Source organism: Otolemur garnettii, unplaced genomic scaffold, assembly GCF_000181295.1.
Source record: "Otolemur garnettii isolate 467f Iridium unplaced genomic scaffold, OtoGar3 scaffold00009, whole genome shotgun sequence".
NCBI classification, from domain to species: domain Eukaryota; kingdom Metazoa; phylum Chordata; class Mammalia; order Primates; family Galagidae; genus Otolemur; species Otolemur garnettii.
This window is the reverse complement of record NW_003852404.1, coordinates 2,350,415-2,372,751: the sequence shown is the minus strand read 5'-3', so window position 1 is coordinate 2,372,751 and position 22,337 is coordinate 2,350,415. Positions and strand designations below refer to the sequence as shown.

At 47.4% G+C, this 22,337-nt stretch overlaps 1 protein-coding gene and 1 pseudogene across 1 annotated transcript; one reads left to right on the top strand and one right to left on the bottom strand.

Moving 5' to 3' along the window:
- Positions 1-17,870: 17,870 nt before the first annotated feature.
- On the bottom strand, positions 17,871-19,178 carry HTR1D (5-hydroxytryptamine receptor 1D). The gene has a single exon (XM_003783806.3). The coding sequence runs from the start codon at positions 19,098-19,100 to the stop codon at positions 17,934-17,936; it is 1,167 nt and encodes a 388-aa protein (XP_003783854.1). The 5' UTR covers positions 19,101-19,178; the 3' UTR covers positions 17,871-17,933.
- A 1,850-nt stretch (positions 19,179-21,028) lies between these two features.
- On the top strand, positions 21,029-21,126 carry LOC111723268 (annotated as a pseudogene).
- Positions 21,127-22,337: the final 1,211 nt, after the last annotated feature.

The following is a 22,337-nucleotide window of genomic DNA, read 5'->3' as shown; positions in this document are numbered from 1 at the left end:
AAAAAAAAAAAAAAAGAAAGAAAATTATAACATATGATACGAAGGAAAGCTATTATATCAGCTCTTCAGGGGCTAGGTCTTGCTCATCTTTGGATGTCTCAGTGATTTCCCCACTAGCATTTATTTCCGTTAGTATGTATCCTCAATTAGTGCAGTTAGGACAGTCTTCCTTGCACAAACTCATCTTATTTCCCCCACTAGCCTTGGACCCCCTCAAGGACAGGAATGATGCCTACTTAGTTTTAATCCCTTTCTGCCCCCAGTGCAGCATCTAGCATGCATCCTTCGATTCCTTCCCTCTTTTATTTATTTTATAACAAAACGGCTGAGTGCCTAACATGTGCCAGCACTACACAGAAGTCCTTGCCTGCCTAGGTCTTGGGGCTGGGGGAGTGGGTGGAGAGAGAAGATAACATTAAGCACAATTACATAATAACAATTGCTATAAGGATCAGGCCAGATGCTATGAGAGATTAGAAAATGCAGAATGAGGACTTAAGTGAATCCAGGAAACAAAAAAGGCATCCTAGAGGAGGTGGCCCAGAGGCACAGGGAAGTTAAGAAATTTGTTCAAGATCACACAGCTGGTAAGTGAAAAAGCTGTGCTTTTAATTCAGGAATGCCTGACTCCAAAGCCCATGCTCTACTAGAAAACAATGACAGCCAGCACAGTGGCTCTTACCTGTAATCCTAGCACTCTGGGAAGCCTAGGCAGAAGATCACTTGAGCTCAGGAGTTTGAGACCAGCCTGACCTGTCTCTATTAAAAATAGAAAAATTACAGCTCGGCGCCTATAGTTCAAGCGGCGAAGGCACCAGCCACATACACCGTAACTGGGGAGTTTGAATCCAGCCTGGACCTGCCAAACAACAATGACAACTACAACCAAAAAATAGCCAGGCGTTGTGGCAGGCACCTGTAGTCCCCAGCTACTTGGGAAGCTGAGGTAAAAGAATCGTTTAAGCCCAGGAGTTGGAGGTTGCTGTGAGCTGTGATGCCACAGCACTCTACCCAGGGCAAAAGCTTGAGGCTCTGTCTCAAAAGTAATAATAATAAATAATAAATAAATAAATAATAGAAAAATTAGCTAGATGTTGTGGTGGGCACCTGTAGTTCCAACTACCTGGGAGGCTGAGGCAGGAGGATCACTTGAACCCAGGAGTCTGAGATTGCTGTGAGCTAGGCTGACATCATGGTACTCTAGGTTGGGCAACAGAATAAGACTCTGTCTCAACAACAACAACAAAAAAGAAATAAAGAGAGAGAGAGAGAGAACACTGCCTTTTGTCTCCTCCATCTTGCATTTCTCGGCTCTTATTGGTGAGAAGGGAGCAAGATATCTCTCCAGCATTTTGGGCGGGGGGGTGGGTGGGTCACTGATCCCTTTGAGAATCTGGTGAAATTCATGAAACCTTTTTATAGAATTACAGGTATTGGCTCAGCGCCTATAGCTCAACCGGCTAAGGCGCCAGCCACGTACACCTAAGGTGGCAGGTTCGAATCCCCAGCCCGGACCCGCCAAACAACAATGACGGCTGCAACCAAAAAATAGCCGGGCGTTGTGGCGGGCGCCTGTGGTCCCAGCTACTTGGGAGGCGGAGGCAGGAGACTCGCTTGAGCCCAGGAGTTGGAGGTTGCTGTGAGCTGTAATGCCACGGCACTCTACCCAGGGGGACAGCTTGAGGGTCTGTCTCAAAAAAAAAAAAAAAAAGAATTACAGGTATTTGGACAGACCCACAAAATTTGCCTGCATTTTCAGGGAGTTCCTAGGTATCTTGAGGCCCAGGTTTAGAACCCGTACCAGGGAGGATCATGGGATCTTCCAGTGTGATTCTCAGGACCTCAGAAAGAGGCACCAGGATCCCATAAGGACCTCAAATCCCTGGAGAGATCCCAGGATCCTATAGAAAGATTTTCAAGATTCAGTAGATAGATCCTGGGATCCTAGCCCGGCATGGTGTCTCCCATCTGTAGTCCCAACTACTTGGGAGGGTGAGGTGGGATGATGGCTTGAGCCCAAGGAATCAGGACCAGCCTGGTATCAGGACCAGCCTGGTGATAGAACAAAACCCCATCTCTTTAAAAAAAAAAAAAAAATCCTGGGATCCTGTAGAGGCCTCAAGTCACTACAGTGTAATAGCAGGACTCTGCAGAGGTATTGTCAAGATCCCATAGATAGTAGGGTAACCTTAAGTCCCCATAAAGGGCTTGGAGAACTATGATCTTTTTTTTTTTTTTTTTTGCAGTTTTTGGCCGGGGCTGAATTTGAACCCACCACCTTCATCCAGCATATGGGGCCAGCGCTCTACTCCTTTAAGCCACAGGCACCACCCGAGAGCTATGATTCTTAACCCCTTTTGGGTCACTGACACCTTTGAAACTCCAAACAAAAATGCAACATGACACATACAATTCCCAGGGGTTCACAGACCTCTGGGATTGCACCAGGAACAGAACTTCTGTTCTTGAGGTGCCAGCAGAACCTAAACCCCCATGAGCCCTTCAAGAGCCTGAAACAGAGCCACAGACTTCAAGGCACAAACTTTAGAGTCAAACAAACCGCGCGTCCAATCCTGGCCCTGCCATTTAATAGCTGTGACCTTGGACCACTCACCTACGAACCCTCAGGCCTCAGCATCTCATGTCCCAAAAGAGAGGACTGGTCATCCCTCCCTCCCCAGCCCAGCCCCAGTAGCGTGTGCTCCGTGCCAGGTGGGGCGATGGCGCCAAGGGGCTCGGCCTCTCTCCTCTCGCCGCCCGAGAACCAGGAATCGAGCTGCAGCGCTTCTTGAAATACTAATCTGCAGACTGCACCAGGGGTGCAGGCGGCGGGGGCGGGGCCCGGCGCGTTCGGCGGGTTCGCCGTTTGCCGCAGTGACAGCTCCGCGCCGCGGGCTGCGGGCCTGGGAAGCGGACAGAGCCAGGCGCGTTCTCGGCCTTTCCCACCCACCAAGCAGGGCGTTCCCGCCAGCCGGCTTCCTGCAGCCGAGGGCTGGGGAGAAGGGAAGGCGCGGAGGGGGCGCTGGGCCTGGCAGGCCTGGTTCCTGGCTTTCTCTCCGCGTTTCCTGAGCAGGACCTGCCGGGGGATGGGGACCCAGCGCAAACCTCCTTCCCTGGGAGCTCAGCCAGGAAATCGCGTCCTTGTTAAGTCAGGTTCCTCCCCTGTGCCCAGCGGTGCCGACTGCCTTCCAGAATCTTTTTGTCTTTACAACTGGGCATGATGTGACCCATTTATCCCCAGGAGGAAGCTGAGAGGCGAAAATGGCAGACTCCAGACCCCACAACACAGCAAGATTCCAACCCCATGGTGTCAGTTTATTAACTCCATCCTACGGTGAGAAAACTGAGGCTATTAAAAACTGGAGTCACTTACCCAAGGTCTTCATAAAAATATTACGCCTAATAAAATAATATGCTTACTACATACCAGGCACTGTGCTACAAATGCTCTAAGCATATTTTATCATTGACTCTTATAATCTAGGACGATAACTATTGTCCCTATTTTGTAAATGAGGAAACTGAGAACCAGCGGCCAAGTGGCTTCTCCAATGTCACGTGACTACAAAGCACCAGAGGTAGGCGTTAAACTCCCATCTCCCATTTCTAGAGCTCGGACCGGTCCCCTATCCTACTTCCTCACTGCCCTTGAGGAATGTGAGAACCAGGACCTGGTCTCATTTGTTTCTGGGTCCTCAAAGCCCCACCCAGAACTTAGTACAAAGTAGGTGCTTGGGGATATCCGTGGAACGTGGCATGGAAGCTCAGAGTTAGGAGGACTGTTAGAAGCATCTAGCCTGGCTCCTAGAACCTTCAGCCAAGTGGAAATCCAGCCTCTGCTTGAACACTTCCTGTCATGAGGAACGCTCTCTTCTCCTTAAAATCCCATCCGCCTGTTGGATAAATACATTTGGCTTAAAACAGAAATGTTCCTTTTGTCTGTGGTTCTTTGTAAACAAGGCCAAGTCATTTCTCTCCTTGTGGCCATGATACAGTATGGTATTCTCAGCCATTTTGGTAAGGATAGACGGTTTAATAAAGTTTCTTGTGGACTGGAACAGCTGTTCACCACAGTTGTTTCAGAGAAGAGCAGCCCAGACTACATTTTCCAGCACTACTTGCAATTAGGTATATGATTAGTTTTCACCAATGAGATATGGGCGGTGATGATGTGTGCTGTATCCAGGGCCAAAGTGGTCAAGAAGTATGTATGGGGCGAGGTGCAGTGGCTCACACCTACAGTCCTAGCACTTGGAAGGCCCACTTGGGCAACTGAGGCAGGTGGATTGCCTGAGCTCACAGGTTCGAGACCAACCTAAGCCAGAGCAAGACCTCGTCTCTAAAAATAGCCAGGTGTTGTGGCAGGCACCTGTAGTTCCAGCTACTCCAGAGGCTAAAGCAAGAGAATCACTTGAGCCCTAGAGTTTGAAGTTGCTGTGAGCTCTGATGCCATAGCACTCTATTGAGGGTGACAAAGTAAGAATCTATCTAAAAAAATAAAAATAAGTATGTATGCTTGCCTGATGCAGTGGCTCACGCCTGTAATCCTAGCTTTCTGGGAGGCTGAGGCGAGTGGATTGCTTGAGCTCAGGAGTTAGAGAGATTGGCCTGAGCAGGAGCAAGACTCCCATCTCTACTAAAAGTATAAAAATTAGCCTGACGTTGTGGTGGGCACCTGTAGTCCCAGCTACCCGGGAGGTAGAGGCAAGAGGATTGCTTAAGCCTAAGAGTTTGAGATTTCCATGAACTGTGATGCTATGGCACTCTACCCAGAGTAACACAGTGAGAGTCTGTCTCAAAAAAAAAAAAAAGTATGTATGCTTTCTCAAAGCTCTCTTTTCTCTCCTATCTGCCAATCAGATGCCAACACCAGGGTGATCATGAAAGCACATCTTAATTGAACACAGTCAACCTCAGTCTCACTTGGTCACTTGGCTGAGTGGGGTACACATTGAACCAACTTCTATTGTGTTTAGGCTTTGACATTTCAGGATGTATCTATTACAGCAGTTGGCATAACTTAACTAACATAGGGCTAACTTGGGCTCACTGTTATATTCTCCATGTGATGGAGCACAGGAAAGATATCTAAAAGACATCCACTAGCACCAACCATGTGCAGCTAGCCCGGCTGGTCAGAGACAGTCTCTGTTCATCTTGAGGATATTTTATGTCCTTTTGCTTTCTCCAAAAACGACCTTGAGGTGGTTTTCACTGCAGTCTAAAGACCACTTACTTGATAATTAAAGACCAAGAATCTAGGAGTGGTGAAAGCCGAGATCAAAGGCCAGTGGGAAAGGAGGGAAGAAAAATGAAAAATTAACTAATTATAGTAGAAATGCTAGGCTAAGTTTTCTAAGGATAGTAAGTGAGACAGAACAAAAATCATGGCCCTGAGTTTCCTGGCAGTCAAAGCAAAGAGGTGAAACTGGATACATTACAAATCCTATCGGGAGTATATGTGAATAAGTGCACAATAACTAGAATTATATGAAGACCTTGAGTATACCAGCACCCACAAAATAAGGAAGAAATCAATAAAATAAAAGAGAATACCATCTGGAACCCCTGGAATAAGGCAAATAAATGCTGATGTTTCAAAACGTGGAGTAGAAATGGTACATTTTCCCCAGAATGTGGCTGCGTTATCCAAAGCATTGCTATTTTGCTTCTGGCTGGAATTCCCTTAGCCTACTTTACTGTGGTATCAGCCCAAGTATGCCTCATTTTGAAGCCACCCTGGGCTGGAGAGGAGCTGCAAAACTGGAATGATCACCCTGCCATAGCAACAGACTATCTTTGAGGGGGATTGAGACCCTAAAGCTTCCCTCTGTTGGGTGCTTCCTAGGTACCCAGTGCTGTGCTGAGTTTTATACATATTACCTTGTCCATCCTTCACAATAGTCTTAAGAGATGAGCCCTATTCATAATCACATTTTACAGATGAGGAAACTGAGGCTCAGAAAGACAAAGTGAACTAGCCACAGTCACAGAGCCAAAAAGTGGCAGAGCTGGGAAGTGAAAGACATGTATCTGGCACCATTATAGGTTCCTACCTGTTCCTTCCCTGCCTCTGCCCTCCAACCTAACCCAAGATCCTATTTCTCTCATTAGCCAACTTCTCTCTTCTAGGCTATCGATTTGCAAAGAACTCCTAGGACACATATGCTATGGGGACCCCACATCTCCTCCCTAGCCCCAGGGCAGCCTCTAACCCTGTGGGAACTGTGTCACATTGAGACAGATTAAGTTTCTCACTGGAGTGCCTTGAGCCAATGAGAAGCTCTGAATAGATGGAAAACCAACCACTATTGTCATCACTGCAGCTCTTTTTTTTTTTTTTTAAGACAGAGTCTTACTACATCACACTGCGTAGAGTGTGGTAGCGTCATAACTCACAGCAACCTCCAACTCTGGGGCTTAAGCAATCCTCTTGCTTCAGTTTTTCTATTTTTAGTAGAGACGGGGATCTCAATCTTGCTCAGGCTGGTCTCCAACTCCTGAGCTCAAGCACTCCACCCACCTTTGGCCTCCCAGAGTGCTAGGATTGCAGGTGTGAGCCACTGCACCCAGCCAATCGGCAGCTTTTATTCGCTGGACCTCCTGGTTGGATTCTCTGCCTCTGGGTGCCTCCACCTCCATTTCTTCCTTCCCAGCCTGACCATTCTCAAAACTGGTCACTGTCTCATTCCTCTGCTGAATAATCTTCAATAGCTCTTTATTGTTCCCAGGATGTAGTTCAAAGTTCATACCTTATTTAGTTCCCAACCCCCAGACTCTCTCTATTTCTCCAATTCTCTTTCCTCTCAGGCACCTTGTGCCCCAAACTGCTCCTGGTTTCCAGACTGGCATCACAGTGCACACAGTTCCTTGTGTGGTGTGAGATGAGTAGAAGTGTGAATGAGCTGCCGGGCTCCGAGGCTGTCAGATTTCATTAGCCTCACCTTCTCTGGGCAGTGGTAAAGACTTCCTGCCTTCTGGCAGTAATGTCTCTGCCTGGCTGGAGTTGCCCACCATCTGTCTGGAAAAGGGACAAGACAGGAAGAGAGAATCAGCAGCTCTGGGCTGTTTGTAGAGACCTGGGAAATGAGGACTTTATCTTGCATCAAACTCTATGAGTCAGAGACTACCTAGGACCTAGGTGTCAGAGAAGACCCCAGCAGCAAAGGGGAGCAGATTTTCCACCAGGTCTGCATGATGCCTGCCTGTGTCTGTGCTTTTAACCACTACCCTCTGCTACCTCCTTGGTTGAGGCAGAATTCACCTAAATATGGTTCTGTGACTTCTGTCCCAGAGTGAGCACAGGCTTCCAGCCTCACCATTGATTCCTACTTACTAAGGAAATTTGCCCCAAAGAGGAAGGTACCCACCTATCTTTGATTTCCACACCTTTCCCTGGATCCTTTCGCCACCTGGTGGCCATATGTGGAATATACCAGGATTTCTGCGGAATGCTCTGAGGAGGTCTGTCTGGGGTGGGTCCATGTAAACAGCAAAATTTTCAAATTCTCAAAATTCTCAACAGCACAATTTTCATCCCAGCCCACATCTCTCTCTCTAAGGCCCCAGGGATCACTAGTGCCTGAGGTTATGGCAAAGGCAGAAGTAGATTTCCCTATCCCACTGTGGAATCTTCAGTCTGTCTCTGCCCTTTCCTGGGGTTGGGTTCCCATCTGTAAAGGACAGGAGGACATTGGGCCCTACCAGCTCTAATATTCTATGGTCCATATCTAAAGTGACTCTTCCCATATATCAATGAGCAGAATGTAATCTCTAGAAGAGCTGGAGGTTGCTGGCTTGTTCCATTTGTTCATTCTATATCCCAAGTGTATAGGGCAGTGCTTTGCACATAGGAGATGATTTATTGGGTTTGGGGCTGTATTAACGGAAGCACTGTGTGTACAGTGAGGGAGGTGATAGCCCTTCTGTCCATGTCTGGAGTACTGTGTTCCATTTTGAAATTGGAACTTAGACTGGGACATAGATAAAGTCTAACTAATCCACAGAAGAATGAACAAGATGATGGCTGAGGTAGGACCTCAAAAGCACATTTCATGGGAAATAGTTGAAGAAGCCTGAATATTGACCCTAGTATAAAAAAATCTCAAGGAGGGCTCGGCATCCATAGCACCGTGGTTATGGTGCCAGCCACATACACCAAGTCTGGAGGGTTCCAATCTGGCTGGGGCCAACTAAAACAACAATAACAACTGTAACCAAAAAAAAAAAAAAAGCCGGGCTTTGTGGCAGGCACCTGTAGTCCCAGCTACTTGGGAGGCTGAAGCAAGAGAATTGCTTACGCCCAAGAGTTTGAGGTTGCTGTGAGCTGTGGCATCTACCAAGGGCAACATAGTGAAACTCTGACCTCCCCAAAACTCAAGGAGTACATGGGTCCTCCTTTCTTTCTTTCTTTTTTTTGAGACAGAGTCTCACTCTGTCTCCCTGGCTAGAGTGCCGTTGCTTCACAGCTCACAGCAACTTCATACTCTTGGGCTTAAGCAATCCTCTTGCCTCCGCTCACAAGTAGCTGGGACTATAGGCACTTGCCACAATGCCTAGCTAGCTAGTAGTTTTTATTTTTAGTAGAGACAGGGTCTTGCTCTTGTTCATTCTGGTCTGCAACTCCTGAGCTCAAGGAATATGCCCACCTGGGCCTCCCAGATTGCTAGGGTTATAGGCATGAGCCTTCACGCCTAGCACATGTATCCATTTCCAAACATCTGAAGAGGGTATCTGGGGAAGAGGACTTAGAGAATGGGAACCAGGGCGTGCTATGTCAGGGAGGCAGATTTTTCTTTTCTCTGAACAAAGGGAAGCTTTCAGTCTGAGCTGGATAAAGAACAGACTGCATTTGATCTCTGTCCCTTACTCTCTTTGTAACTTTGGCAAATTCCTTCATGACTTGAAGCCTCAGTTTTCTCATGAATAAAATGGCTTAATATGGAGCATGCCAGACACTTGTGAAGATGAAATGATATAAAGCAATTTTTTTATTTTTATTTTCTGCAGTATTTTTTTTGGTCGGGGCTGGGTTTGAACCCACCACCTCCAGCATTTGGGGCCAGCGTCCTACTCCTTTGAGCCACAGGTGCTGTCCGATACAAAGCATTTTTAAAGCGCAAGGCCAATTGGGGGGAGTGCCCCTAGCTCAGTGGCTAGGGTGCTAGCTACATGCTCTGGGGCTGGTGGGTTTGAACCTGGCCTGGGCCTGCTAAACAAACAAAAAAAGTGCAAGGCCTAGTGCTTGACTAGGGCTGGGTTAGTACAGCTATGGTTAAAACAAACAAACAGAAAGATGGTGAGCACCCTGTCACTGGATATGTGAGCAGAGGCTTGAGGATACTTGATGGGATTGCCAAGGAGTCCAAGCAATGGGTATGGGTGTTCCTAAGGGAGGGGGTGTTTGGCTGTGCTGGCCCTTGGGTCACATTGCTAGGTGTGAATCCTGGTTTTAGTATTTAGCTGCAGTGATACCTTGAGCAAATTACTTACTCATGCTGAGCCTCAGTTTACCCATCTGCAAAATGGGGATAATAGTAGTTCCCACTTCACCAAGCTGCTGGGGGATCAAGAAGGTAAAGCAATTGAAATGTTTGGGCTGCTGCCCTGATGTCAGTGATCTGACTGGGGTTGTTCTGGATGACCTTGACGGTCCCCTCTATTTGCTATCCTCTAGATCTAGAATCCGAGCTCTTGCATTCAGGAGAAAAACCAAACAGGGGGCCCTGGGGAAGCAAGGTAATGTAGTAGTCTAAGACCTCCAGATGCACAGGTTCCCATCTGGTCCCTGCCAGTGACAGTATAAACAAGACATTGCCACCTCCCTGTGGCACTGTGACAGGGGGTAACTGGAATGCACTTGGGGGAGTTGAGGGAGAAGGGCACAGAATGGTGAAGGACAGACTAATTGGCTTTCTAATCTGTGTCATGCCCTTTGGTTTCTGATGATCTGTGAGCTCTGGGAGGGACCCTGCTGCCATATGGAGGCCAGAAATTAGCCAACAACATGGGGAGGACGAGAAGGGACTAAACCTGGCTCACAAGCTTGTTCTGTGATCTACATTTACACAGTTCCACAGTGCTTTGTGGGGTTTTTAAAAATGAATTCCTCATGAGTAAACTGTGGCCTAGTTTCATTCAATAATCTCCAGTTTTGAATGGTATGATGTTGGGTACAATACTCGGCCAGCCACCCTGAAGTTGACATTATTGTTATTCGTGATGTGCAGAACAAACTGAGGCAGAAAGACATTAAGAAAGCAAGGAGAAAAACTGGGACAGGTTGCCCGGCGCCACCAATTGCCAGCTCTGTGTTTTTCCACTATTTCATGTTGCCTGTCATGGCCACATGACACATTGGCCCTGGCTACATCTATGGAGGGTTAAGAGTGAGGATTCTGGGGGGCAACTGTTTGGCTTGAATTCTGCTTTCACCACTTACTAGCAGTGTGATAATGGGCAAATTATTTAATTTCTTGAGGCGTCCAGTTCCCCATCTGGAGGGTAATAATAGAACCAACTTTATGCAGGTTAAATGAGTTTAATGCTCATAAAGTGCTTAGGGAAGTACCTGGGTACCCAGTAAGAGCTCAATAGATGCTAGCTATTATCATTAATTGAGCACTGGCTGTTTTCCAGGTAGTAAGAGAGTACAAAGATCAGTGGAAGTCCCCACGGAGCTTCTAGTCTGATGAGAGATCACAGGGCAGAGTGGTAAGTGCTATATATGAGCCTGGCTATGAAAACAAGAGGAGTGATGGTCACTTTTATGTGTCAACTTGTCTGGGCCACAGTGCCCAGGTATTTAGTCAAACTTCAGGATTCACTTCTAGGAGACTAGGGCCTGTTGCCATTTATTTATTTATTTGGAGACAGAGTCTTACTCTGTTGCCCTGGGCTAGAGTGCAGTGGTATCAGCTTAGTTCACAGCAACCTCCAACTTCTTGGATCAGGCAATTCTCCTGCCTCAGCCATCCAAGTAGCTGGTATTATAGGTGCCCACCACAACTCCTTTTCTATTTTAATAAAGATGGGGCCTCACTTTTGTTCAGGCTGGTCTCGAACTCCTGAGCTCAAGTGATCCTCCTACCTCAGCCTCCCAGAGTGCTAGGATTACAGGTGTGAACCACCATGCCCAACCTGGACCTGTTGCCATTTAACCGAGCTGGGAAAAAAAATAAATAAAGCCCCTGAGCTGGGGCCTGGCGTAGTGGCACATGTGCCTGTAGTCTCAGCTACTCAGGAGGCCAAGCATCACTTGAGCCCAGGAGTTCCAGGCTGCCATGGGTTATGATCAGGCCACTGCACACCAGCCTGGGTGACAGAGTGAGATCCCATCTTTTTTTATTTTTTTTTTTAAGAGACAGAGTCTCACTTTATTGCCCTCGGTAGAGTGCCATGGCAGCACTCCCTTGCTCACAGCAACCTCCAACTCCTGGGCTTAGGTGATTCTCTTGCCTCAGCCTCCAAGTAGCTGGACTATAGCCACCCACCACAATGCCCTGCTATTTTTTTGTTGCAGTTTGGCCGGGGCCAGGTTGGAACCCGCCACCTTGGGTATATGGGGCCGGAGCCCCACTCAATGAGCCACAGGCACCGCCCATGAGATCTCATCTTTAAAAAGTATTTTTTTTGGTTGCAGCATCCCAGCTACTTGGGAGGCAGAGGCAAGAGACTCGCTTGAGCCCAGGAGTTGGAGGTTGCTGTGAGCTGTAATGCCACGGCACTCTACCCAGGGGGACAGCTTGAGGCTCTGTCTCAAAAAAAAAAAAAAAAAAAAAGTATTTTTGTAAGGCAGGGTGCCATGGCTCATGCCTATAATCCCAGCACTCTGTGAGGCTGAGGCAGGTGGATTGCTTGAGCTCAGGAGTTCGAGACCAGCCTGAGCAAGATTAAGATCCCATCTCTAAAAGATAGCAAGGTATTGTGGCAGGCGCTTGTAGTCCCAGCTACTTGGGAGGCTGAAAGAGGATCTCTTGAGCCCAAAACATTGAGGTTGCTGTGAGCTATGACATCACAGCACTCTACTAGGGGCAGAAAAGTGAGTCTCTCTCTCTCTCTCTCTTTTTAATGATAAAAAGAAGAAGAAGAACTGACCTGGGGTTCTGTGAGCAAGGGAAAGAATTGGCTGCAGGGGAGGCACCTTGCACTGTCTGCCATGCTCACCCCTACTTACCTATACCAAAAACTAGCAGATCCTGGCCAGTCAAGGTGGCTCACGCCTGCAATCCTTGAACTCTGGGAGGCAGAGGCAGGCAGACTGCCTGAGCTCACAGGTTTGAGACCAGCCTGAACAAGAGTGAGACCCCATCTCTAAAACTAGCCAGGCATTGTGGTAGGCACTGGTAGTCCCAGCTACTTGGGAGGCTTTGGCAAGAGAATTGCTTGAGCCCAGGAATTTAAGGTTGCTGTCAGCTCTGACGCCATGGCACTCTACCAACGGTGACAAAGTGAGACTCTGTCTCAAAACAACAACAAAAAAAAATGTTAGCAGATCCTGTGCTAGACAAGGCCCTGCCCTGCCCTCCCCCAGCATTGTCACCACATCAGCGCGTCTGTGACTAAGTGTGAAGGAATTAGGGGCATGAGAGGGATGGGTGGGGTGAAGAGGAGAAAGGTTCCAAATACGGGCTTCTTTTATGGTCATGGGAAACAAGTTTATTTTTAATTTGACCTCCCCAGGGCCTAAGGAATGCAGCTCTCCAGACAGGACAGCTGAATGGGCAGCTTTCAGGTAATAATAACAAAGACCAGAAAACAGCTTGCTCCTACGCTGAGTTATCCTTTCACTGGCACAGGGTAGTGACTGCTAGAGAAGAGGACAGGGAGCTGGCCTGAGGACAGGCTCAAGGGCTCGTCCCCGCCTGGCTCCTCAGGGACACTGGGTCACCCAGCCTCCTCACTTGCCTCTTGCCCCAGTTACACTCAGAACAGAACTATGCTGAGTCTGACCCGGGTCTACCTGACACCAAATCTCTTATGTGAGGTTCCAGCCCCAGTGTCAGTCATCTTCTCTTAAAATCTTAAAGGCAAAGGCATTGAGAAATGACTTACATAAGTTGTTTGTAAACATGGATGTGGTGTTCCATTCATTCATTCAGTCAGTCCATCTCTTATTCATTCAAATAAATATTTATTGAGCACATGCTATGCAATAGGCACTGGGGTCAAATGGTGAGTATAACGAATCACATCCCCACCTTCATGAAGCTGACACTGTAGGGAAGCCAGACAGACAATAAGCGAGAACTAGTGTATAAATATTGCCATCAGTAATAGCATAATTTAAAAAATAAAGCCAGGCTTGGCACCTGGCTCAAGCGGCTAAGGCTCCAGCCACAGACAACAGAGCTGGTGGGATCGAATCCAGCCCGGGCCCGCCAAACAACAATGATGGCTGCAACCAAAAAATAGCCGGGCGTTGTGGCGGGCGCCTGTAATCCCAGCTACTTGGAGGGTGGAGGCCAGAGAGTCGCTTGAGCCTAGAAGTTTGAGGTTGCTGTGAGCTGTGATGCCACAGTGCTCTACCCAGGGCGACAGCTTGAGGCTCTATCTAAAAATAATAATAATAAAAATAAAAAAAATAAAGCCAGAGAAGGGAATGGAGAATAGCTGGGTAGATGGGAGGTGGACGCTCTTCTAGACCCAGGGGCCTCTAACCATAGCTCTTGAGCTGCCACTATTTTAGTAAATGAAATTTCACTGGAGTACAGCCAAGCTCATTTAGTCACATATTGTCTACGGCTGCTTTCACGCTACACTGGCAGGGCAATTGCAACAGAGATCACGGTGTGACTTCCAAAGCTGAAAGTATTTCCTACCTGGCTCTTTAAGAAAAACTTTGCCATCACAACAAAATACTACTTCACACTCACTACAATGGCTGTAACCAGTGCCATTAAGGCTGTGGACTAATTGGAACCTTCCCAGGCTGCCAATCAGAATGTAAAACGGTGCAGCCATTTTGGAAAACAGCCTGGCAATTCCTCAGAAGGCCAACATGGAGTTGCAAACTGACCCAGCAACTCCGCTCCTGGGTATATACCCAAGAGAAATAAAAATGTATGTCCACACAAAAACTTGTACAAGAATGTTCACAGTGCTATTCTTTTTTTTTTGCACTTTTTGGCCAGGGCTGGGTTTGAACCTGCCACCTCCGGCATATAGGGCCAGGGCCTTACTCCTGTGAACCACAGGCACTGCCTCCCACCATTATTCATAAGAGCCAAAAAGTGGAAATGACCCAAATTTCCATCAACTGATGAATGGAGAAATAAAAAGAAATGTACTGGCTCGGTACCCATAGCACAGTGGTTACAGCACCAGCCGCATACGCCAAGGGTGGCAGATTCGAACCCAGCCCCAGCCAGGTAAACAACTGCAACAAAAAAATAGTCAGGCAAATCTATAGAGACAGGAAGGAGATTAGTTGGGCACATTGGCTCATGCCTATAATCCTAGCACTTTGGGAATCTGAGGCTAGGGGATTGCTTGAGGCCAAAAATTTGAGGTAAGGCTGAACAAGAGCGAGACTCGGTCCCTACAAAAAAAAAAAAGAAGAAGAAGAAGAAAGAAGAAATTAGCTAGGTGTAGGGTGCAGGCCTGTAGTCCCAGCCACTGGAAACGCTGAGGCAGGAGGATCCCTTGAGCCCAGGAGTTTAAGATTGCAGTGAGCTATGATGACAACACTGCACTCAAGCCTGGGAAACAGAATGAGATCTTGTTTCAAAAAAAAAAAAAAAAAGAAAGAAAGTAGATTAGTAGGGCTGGGGGATGATGGCTAAAGAGTGAAGGGTTTCTTCTGGGGGTGACAAAAATGTGTTATATGGATTGGATTGTAGTTGTACAACTCTGTGAATATACGAAAAGCCATTAAATTGTACGTTTTAAATGACTGATTTATTTTTATTTTTACTTACTTTTACTTTTTAGAGACAGAGTCTCACATTATCACCCTCAGTAGAGTGCTGTGGTGTCACAGCTCACAGCAACCTCCAACTCCTGGGCTTAGGCGATTCTCTTGCCTCAGCCTCCCAAGCAGCTGGGACTATAGGCACCTGCTACAATGCCTGGCTTTTTTGTTTTTTCAGCAGGCCTGGGCTGGGTTTGAATCCACCAGCCCTAGTGCATGTGGCCCGCGCCCTATCCACTGAGCTATGGGAACTGCTCCTAAATGAGTGATTTTTATGGCATGTGGATTTTATCACAATAAAGCCATTTAGGAGTTTGTCAACCTCTGTTCTAGTCAGGAAAGGCCTTTGAGGTGACATGTGACTTTCTCTTTTTGTAATTGGCTCAAAAAGTAAATGCCGCAGATGACATTTCACTGGGCAAACCCCTTTACAATCACTACCTCACTTAGCCCTCACAAACATCCCATGATTTAGATACCTACGACCCCATTTTATAAATGAAGACACTGAAGCACAGAGAGGGTAGGCGATTTGCCCTGGGTCACACAGCTGATAAACGGCAGTACTGGGATTCAGTTCCAGGTGTGTCTGACATCAAAGCCTGTGCCCTTAACCTCTAAGCCACATTGTACATTGCTCCTCATCCAATCTCTGAATTCCTGAACTTTCCCAGATAGGAAAATGGCCCAAAGCAAGATGGAGGGAATGAGATGAGCACAGCCTCAAAGGCAGGCAGGAAAGGGCCTGCCAGGTACAGAGGAGAGAAACGGGATCCTGAGAGGGGTCTCTGGGCTCAGGAAAGCCTTCATAGAATGAACAAGACACTTATTTCCTCAGTGGTTCCCAAACTTTAGAAGCATAGAAATCAGGATGTGAGAGAGAGGCTTATATATTTTTAAAATTTTATCATTTTATTATTTTTTTATTTTGCAGTTTTTGGCCAGGGCTGGGTTTGAACCCGCCACCTCTGGTATATGGGGCCGGCACCAGGTGCTGCCCCGAGAGAGGCTTATTTAACAAACAGACTGCTGGGCCTCATTGCCAGAGATTCTGACTCGGTGGATCTGTGGTGGTGACAGAAGTCCAAAGTTCACAAGCTCCATGGGTGATTTTTTTTTAGAGACAAGATCTCACTCTGTCGTCCAGGCTGGAGTGCAGTGGTATAATCCGAGCTCACTGCAGCCTTGAACTCCTGGGCTCTGGCCATCCTACTGCCTCAGCCTCCCACATAGCTGGGATTACAGGCGTCTGCCCCCACACCGGCCCTGGTTGCTGATACATGTGATCCAGGGACTACGCTGTAAGATGTCCAACATAAACTTCACAGTCAGAAAGACTCCCCCGGGTAAACCACCCTCACCGTCTTGGCCTCCCCACTTTTCCTTTTCTTCTTGACATCTCGTATTCCTAGCTATCATTCTTCTCCCTGAGCCCAGAGAGCCCACTGAACGTTGCAGGCCTTACAGGCTCTGTTTCTGCTCTTTTCTGCACCTGGCATGGCCTTTCTTATCTTCCTTTGCTGTGTCCCATCTTCCCAAAGAGGCCTCAGCACATCTCCTCTCCTTTGACCTCCCCTGCCACATGGGCTCAGCTTTTGGGAGTCTGCTGACACGTCATCTCTTTATGAAAGCTTCCCTAACCACAAGCAAGTTTCTTTATTGCTTCTGTAAAATGAGGATGATGAGAAAATGTATGCAAGGAGAATTACTGGCGCTTAATAGTGGCTATTATTTTTATATTGCTGCTTGACCTTAGGTAGGTCAGCTTAAGAGCTCTTGTGCCAAGCGCCGTGGTTATTGATACAATAACATACTTATTATTATCCTCATTTTATAACTGAGGAAAATTAGGCAAAGAGGGGTCAAGAAACGTGTCCAAGTTCACCCAGCTAGAAATTGGCTGCACTTGTATTTAAACTGAGGCATCAGGTTCTGAGTTCCTAATCACCCCACTATCCTGACTTTTGATGATATAACAAACGCCAATGGTCAGCCCCCGTACCTGGCACTAAGTAGGTGCTCAATAAATGCTAGAGACTGAGTTGAGTTCAATGGTTTCTACATCTAGAGAGAAGAGGAAAAAAAATCACTCAAAGACTTTTACTGGTCATGATGTCTCATGCTTTTTATTCGATAAGACTCACATCTCTAATTAGGTCTCAGATCTCTAATGAGAACCGGAGGTAAAAAAATAATTCAGAATAGAGACCCACTGAAAGCTTGGTGGGCTCAATGCTCATCAATCTACTTCAATGGAGTTATAATGGATTTTTTAACATCAGTATATTAAGATAGCATATGTGTATGGGGGAAGGATACTGGGTATTCAGTCTACTCCCAGTTGTCCCGCTCCCCTGCCTCTGAATATCTCTTCAAGTCATTCTGAGTTGTTCACATCTCCAATACTGACTTCCTCCTTGTGGCCAATGAGGAGAAACCCAGTTTAAGGAGGACTCAGTGGAAGATACACAGGGGTGTTATTTTCTAGTCAAGGTGCCATATGGCATATAGACCCCTCCATCCTGTCTCCAAACTCTCTTTCGATATAGGTCATTAATCGTATCCATTTGAGCTCCATACAGATCTCAGGTAAACAAGGGGGCCTTCCCCTGTCTCCAAATTCTCCTTCCATACATGTTACTAATCATATCTACTCTCTTTTGATCTCCATGCAGATCTCAGGTAGACAAGAGAGCCTTCCCCTTGAGCCTGGGATCTTTTCTACAGAATCAGCGTCTCACCTGAACTTGTATCGACACGGAATCCTGTGGGTCCCCTTTCTTCCAACAAGGAGAAACTGTGAAAATATTATGCTAAGTGAAATCTTCAGTCTTACTGCCTTTCACTCAGCTGCTTAGCTCTTGGTGGCTCAGAAGTCAAGAAGGCAACAGAAAAAAACACACAGAATAATTCTGTTGATGGAACCAAGACCCAAGATAAGCATGAATTAACTCAAGTCTCGGGGAAAAAAAATTAATAGGACAACCCCAGCTGGGTTACAGGGCACAAAAAATAAGAGTCACTAGGAGGCTTTCCGCAAATGGACAACTTTCTGAAAAGCTTGCCGAAACTCTTCATTAAACACCGTGTAGATGATGGGATTGATGAGGGAGTTTAAGTAGCCCAGCCAGGTGAAGAAGTCAAAGAGGGCTGGGTGGAGCCAGCAGGAGTCCCTACAGATGGGGAGGACCAGAGATGCCACGAAGAAGGGCAGCCAGCAGATGATAAAAGCGCCCAGAATGATCCCCAGGGTTTTGGTGGCTTTCCTCTCCCGAGCCGCGGAGATCCTCTTACGTTCCAGGACGCTGTCCGCAAGCTTGATTTTCACGTGGTTGAAAAAGAGAGGGGAGCCGGCCGAGTGCGAGTGCCCTTCGTGGAGGCTGGCGTTGAGCGAGCAGAGCGAGGATCCGGCGGAGCCTGTGATGAGATGGGCCGTGGTGAAGCGCTTCCCATAGAGCGAGGGTGGATTCAGGATGCGGTTCCGGGCCGCCCTGTAGATCCGGCCGTACAAGATGATGAGCAAAACCGATGGGATGTAGAAGGCCCCACAGGTGGAGTAGATGGTGTAGGAGATCTGAGAAGTGTTCACCAGACAGTCGGACATCTCCTCCTGGGCTTTGGCCTGCCTCCAGAAGAGCGGTGGGATGGAGATGCAGATGGAGATGACCCAGACGATGGCAATCATGGTGGCCGCATGGCAGGCCGTCCTGCGTTTACTGTACTCCAGGGCATCCGTGATGGCCCAGTACCTGTCTAGAGCAATGACACAGAGATGGAGGATGGAGGCTGTGCAGCACGTGATGTCAGAGGACAGCCAAATGTCACACAGGATCTGGCCAAAGTTCCAGGTGTGGGTGGTAGTATAGGCAATGCTGATGGGCATGACCAAGATAGAAACCAAGAGGTCTGTCGTGGCCAAGGAGCCAATCAGATAGTTGGCGGGTGTGTGCAGCTTCCTGGTGAGTAAGATGGTGGTAAGTACAAAGGCGTTGGAGAGGACTGTGGCCAGCGTGATGATGGAAAGGACCACTGCAAGGGAGATCTTGAGTGCCTGCAGGGTCCCGGGATCCCAAGCCCCTGGGGCTTCTGTGGCATTCAGGGATCTGTTAGAAGCCTCCTGGGGAAGGTCTTCTGCTGACTGGTTCGATGGGGACATGCTAGGTGGCTCTCTCTTCCTGCAGACTTCCATGAACTCGGCTCCTTCTTTCAAGATTGTCCTGCCTCCATAGCAAAGTCATTCTGCTTCACACTGGTAGGAGCCATACATCAGAAGAGACCACAGTGTGAAGACCTCAAGACCTGACCATTTGAAGAACAGTGAGTCAACTCCCAGCGGGTAGTTAAAGGGCTTTCCTAGATCACATGAATGGAATGCTGTCCCCTGGTTCTGGAACTGTACCCAGCAGATGGTCCTGCCCAGGGGGGACATGCTGAATTGGTTAGACAATTATCAGGGCGTCACACCAGTGTAGGCAATGCTCTGAGATTCTTGCCCTTGGCATCTGGGCTCTTTTCAAAGCTTGAGACATCAATGTGCTTTAATGAGAACTTCAGAATTTCCCCCATCCCAATTGAGAAGATTCTGGATGGCTGCTTGTCTCCGGGGAGCTTTTAAAGCTAGAGACAAAAAAAAGTTCCAGCTGATTGAGAGACGCACTCCAGGCAGCAGCTCCCAGCTTTCCCAGGTTCATCCCAAGGCAGAGGCATCATGAGGCATTTAACTTTGGTTCTTGTCCCACTGACGTTTTGAGGCTGAACAGACAAAACATTCCGGTTACCAAGTCTTGAAGAATGCCTGAGCTGGGAAAAGGCAAAACCAACGATCTCGGTGGGTTCAGGCAGAGGGGCACGTGCTCAGAAGCTCTGGGGTTTAACAAAAAAAAAAAAAAAGAAGTGTTAGGTTCTAGAAGGATAATTCTGAAGTGTGAAATTAACTATAGGATTAAAAACAATACTGCTTAAGGACCGGTAGTGGTGCTGTGAAACTGGCATTCCCAAAAGTGTCAGGAGAATGCAGGGGAGGGTGAGGTGTCCCACCCCCACAGTTCCCAGAGGGGACAAAGTACCATTGCTCTGGGAAGCATCACAGGCTAGCACGGGAAATCAGTTTGAGAAGTCGTGAATCAGAAAGCATCCTCCTATTTATTTAGCAACCAACTGAAATTAAATAAAAAATAAAACTGCTGGGAGGGAGGCCACTAGGAAAGAAGCCAACTTGGTAGTGTGTTTCTCTACAAAGAGTGTGTGTGGCAGGGGTGACCTTCTTTTTATTCATCTGAATTTTTCAAGTTTCCAGGGCCCTCAAACCAAACCACACCACACAAGCAAAAGGAAAAACACCCGTTTATTCAAACAAAGAAATGAATTGCAAAAATAAAAACGCTGAGGAAAACAAAAACCAAAAATCTCTGAGTGTTTTCCACAGTGGAAGTTCAAATCCAAAAGAATACACTCAGCTTTCCAAATGAAAACTGGAAATCCAGCCACAAAAAGAAAAATCCCGGGAGCTTCCAGGTTGGTACCAGGTACCCATGTGCCTGGAATGTGGCATCCTCTTACCCCACAGGAACACAAGCTTCTGGGCATGGGACCCTTTCAGACTCCATCCTATGTACCTTTTCTCCTGGCTGTTCGTTTATATCCTATATAATAAACTGGTAAGTTATTTAATAATATTGTTTATTATTATTATTGAAGACTTCTCTTCTGTTTCCTCTGTGTGCCTTTGGCCTCTGGGTTTAAGTATTTGAGACGTAGGCAAGCTTTGGGGTGCTTGGTATTTTTTTTTTCTTTTTTGAGACAGAGTCTCGCTATGTTGCCCTAGGTAGAGTGCTGTGGCATCACAGCTCACAGCAACTCCAACTCTAGGGCTTAAGCCATTCTCTTGCCTCAGCCTCCCAAGTAGCTGAGACTATAGGCACCTGCCACAACAGCCGGTTATTTTTTGTTGTTGTTGATGCTGTAGTTGTCATTGTTATTTAGCAGGCCTGGGCTGGGTTCAAACCCACCAGCCCCAGGGTATGTGGCCAGCACCCTAGCCACTAAGCTCTGGGCACCGAGCCCGGGTTCTTGGTATGGATGATCAGGATGTGTAGGACAGTGCTTGCTTTGGCAGCACATTGGAATGATTGGATAAAATTGGAATGATACAGAGAAGATTAGCGTGGCCCCTGTGTAAGGATGACATGCAAATTTGTGAAGCGTTCCATAATTAAAAAAAAAAAAAAAGGATGTGTAGGACAGAAGGCAAAGCCAGTGTGAGCCCATCTCTGGCACAACCCCAGCTGAAGTCCAAGGAGCCTGGCAGGCAGCCCCTGGATACTATGGGATTGGCAAGAAGAACGCCAGACATCATCCTCACCCATATTCCTGCCATCTCTACCCTTCCTTGCGTGGAATACTTCAGCTCCACCAGGGATTCCTACAGATCCTGCCCTGGGAGCATTCACAGTCTGGCAAGGGAGGCAGACATGAGGTTCCAAGTACCCTAGGAAAGAGATGGCAAGGCAGAATTTATATCATTTTGCTCTTGCTTATAAATATATATAACTTTTTTTTAAAAAAGTGATCATTATGTTTGAATTTGTTTCAAAGTGTGTATGTTTTTCAACTTCATATATTTTGAACAATAATCCATCAATCACTCCCTCAACATCATTCTTCTTGTTTTTTTTCTTATAATACTCAGACTGGTCTGATCCACAGCATCACTCTCAAGGGCTACATCCTTCAACCAGGTAGCTACACCAAGGGGAAGGGTTTTATAGTCAAACTTGGGAGTGATGGCATTCCTGGTTGCTGCAGAAGCAAGAGCAAAGCTCCCGAGGTCAGAAAGTGGGGTCAGAGGATGACAAGGAGACCAGCTAGCTGGAGGACAGACAGCAGAAGAGGCAAGGCTTAGGAGGTGGCCAGTGCCAGGTGTGGGAAGCGGCAGGGCACAAGGGAGAGTTTGGCTTGGAGTGGGGCTATCTGAGCTCTAATCCCCCCTCTATCCCAGCCTTACTGCATGACCTTGAACAAGTCTTTTCCCTTTTCTGTGTCTCAGATTTCTTCCTCCAAACAGTGGATATTCCACCTGCCTCCCAGGGCTGCTGTGGAGTTTCCATTGCTACTAGCAAGGCCAGCCCTAGGTATCCAGGAGAAATCCGAGAGGTATCAAGAATCATTATCGGCTCGGCGCCCATAGCTCAGTGGTTAGGGCGCTGGCCATGTACACCAGGGTTGGCAGGTTCAAACCAGGCCCAGGACTGCTAATTATAACAAAAATATAGCCAGGCATTGTAGCAGGCACCTGTAGTTCCAGCTACTTGGGAGGCTGAGGCAAGAGAATGGCGTAAGCCCAAGGGTTTGAGGTTGCTGTGAGCTGTGACACCACAGCACCCTACTGAGGGCAACAGCTTGAGACTGTCTCAAAAAAAAAAAAAAA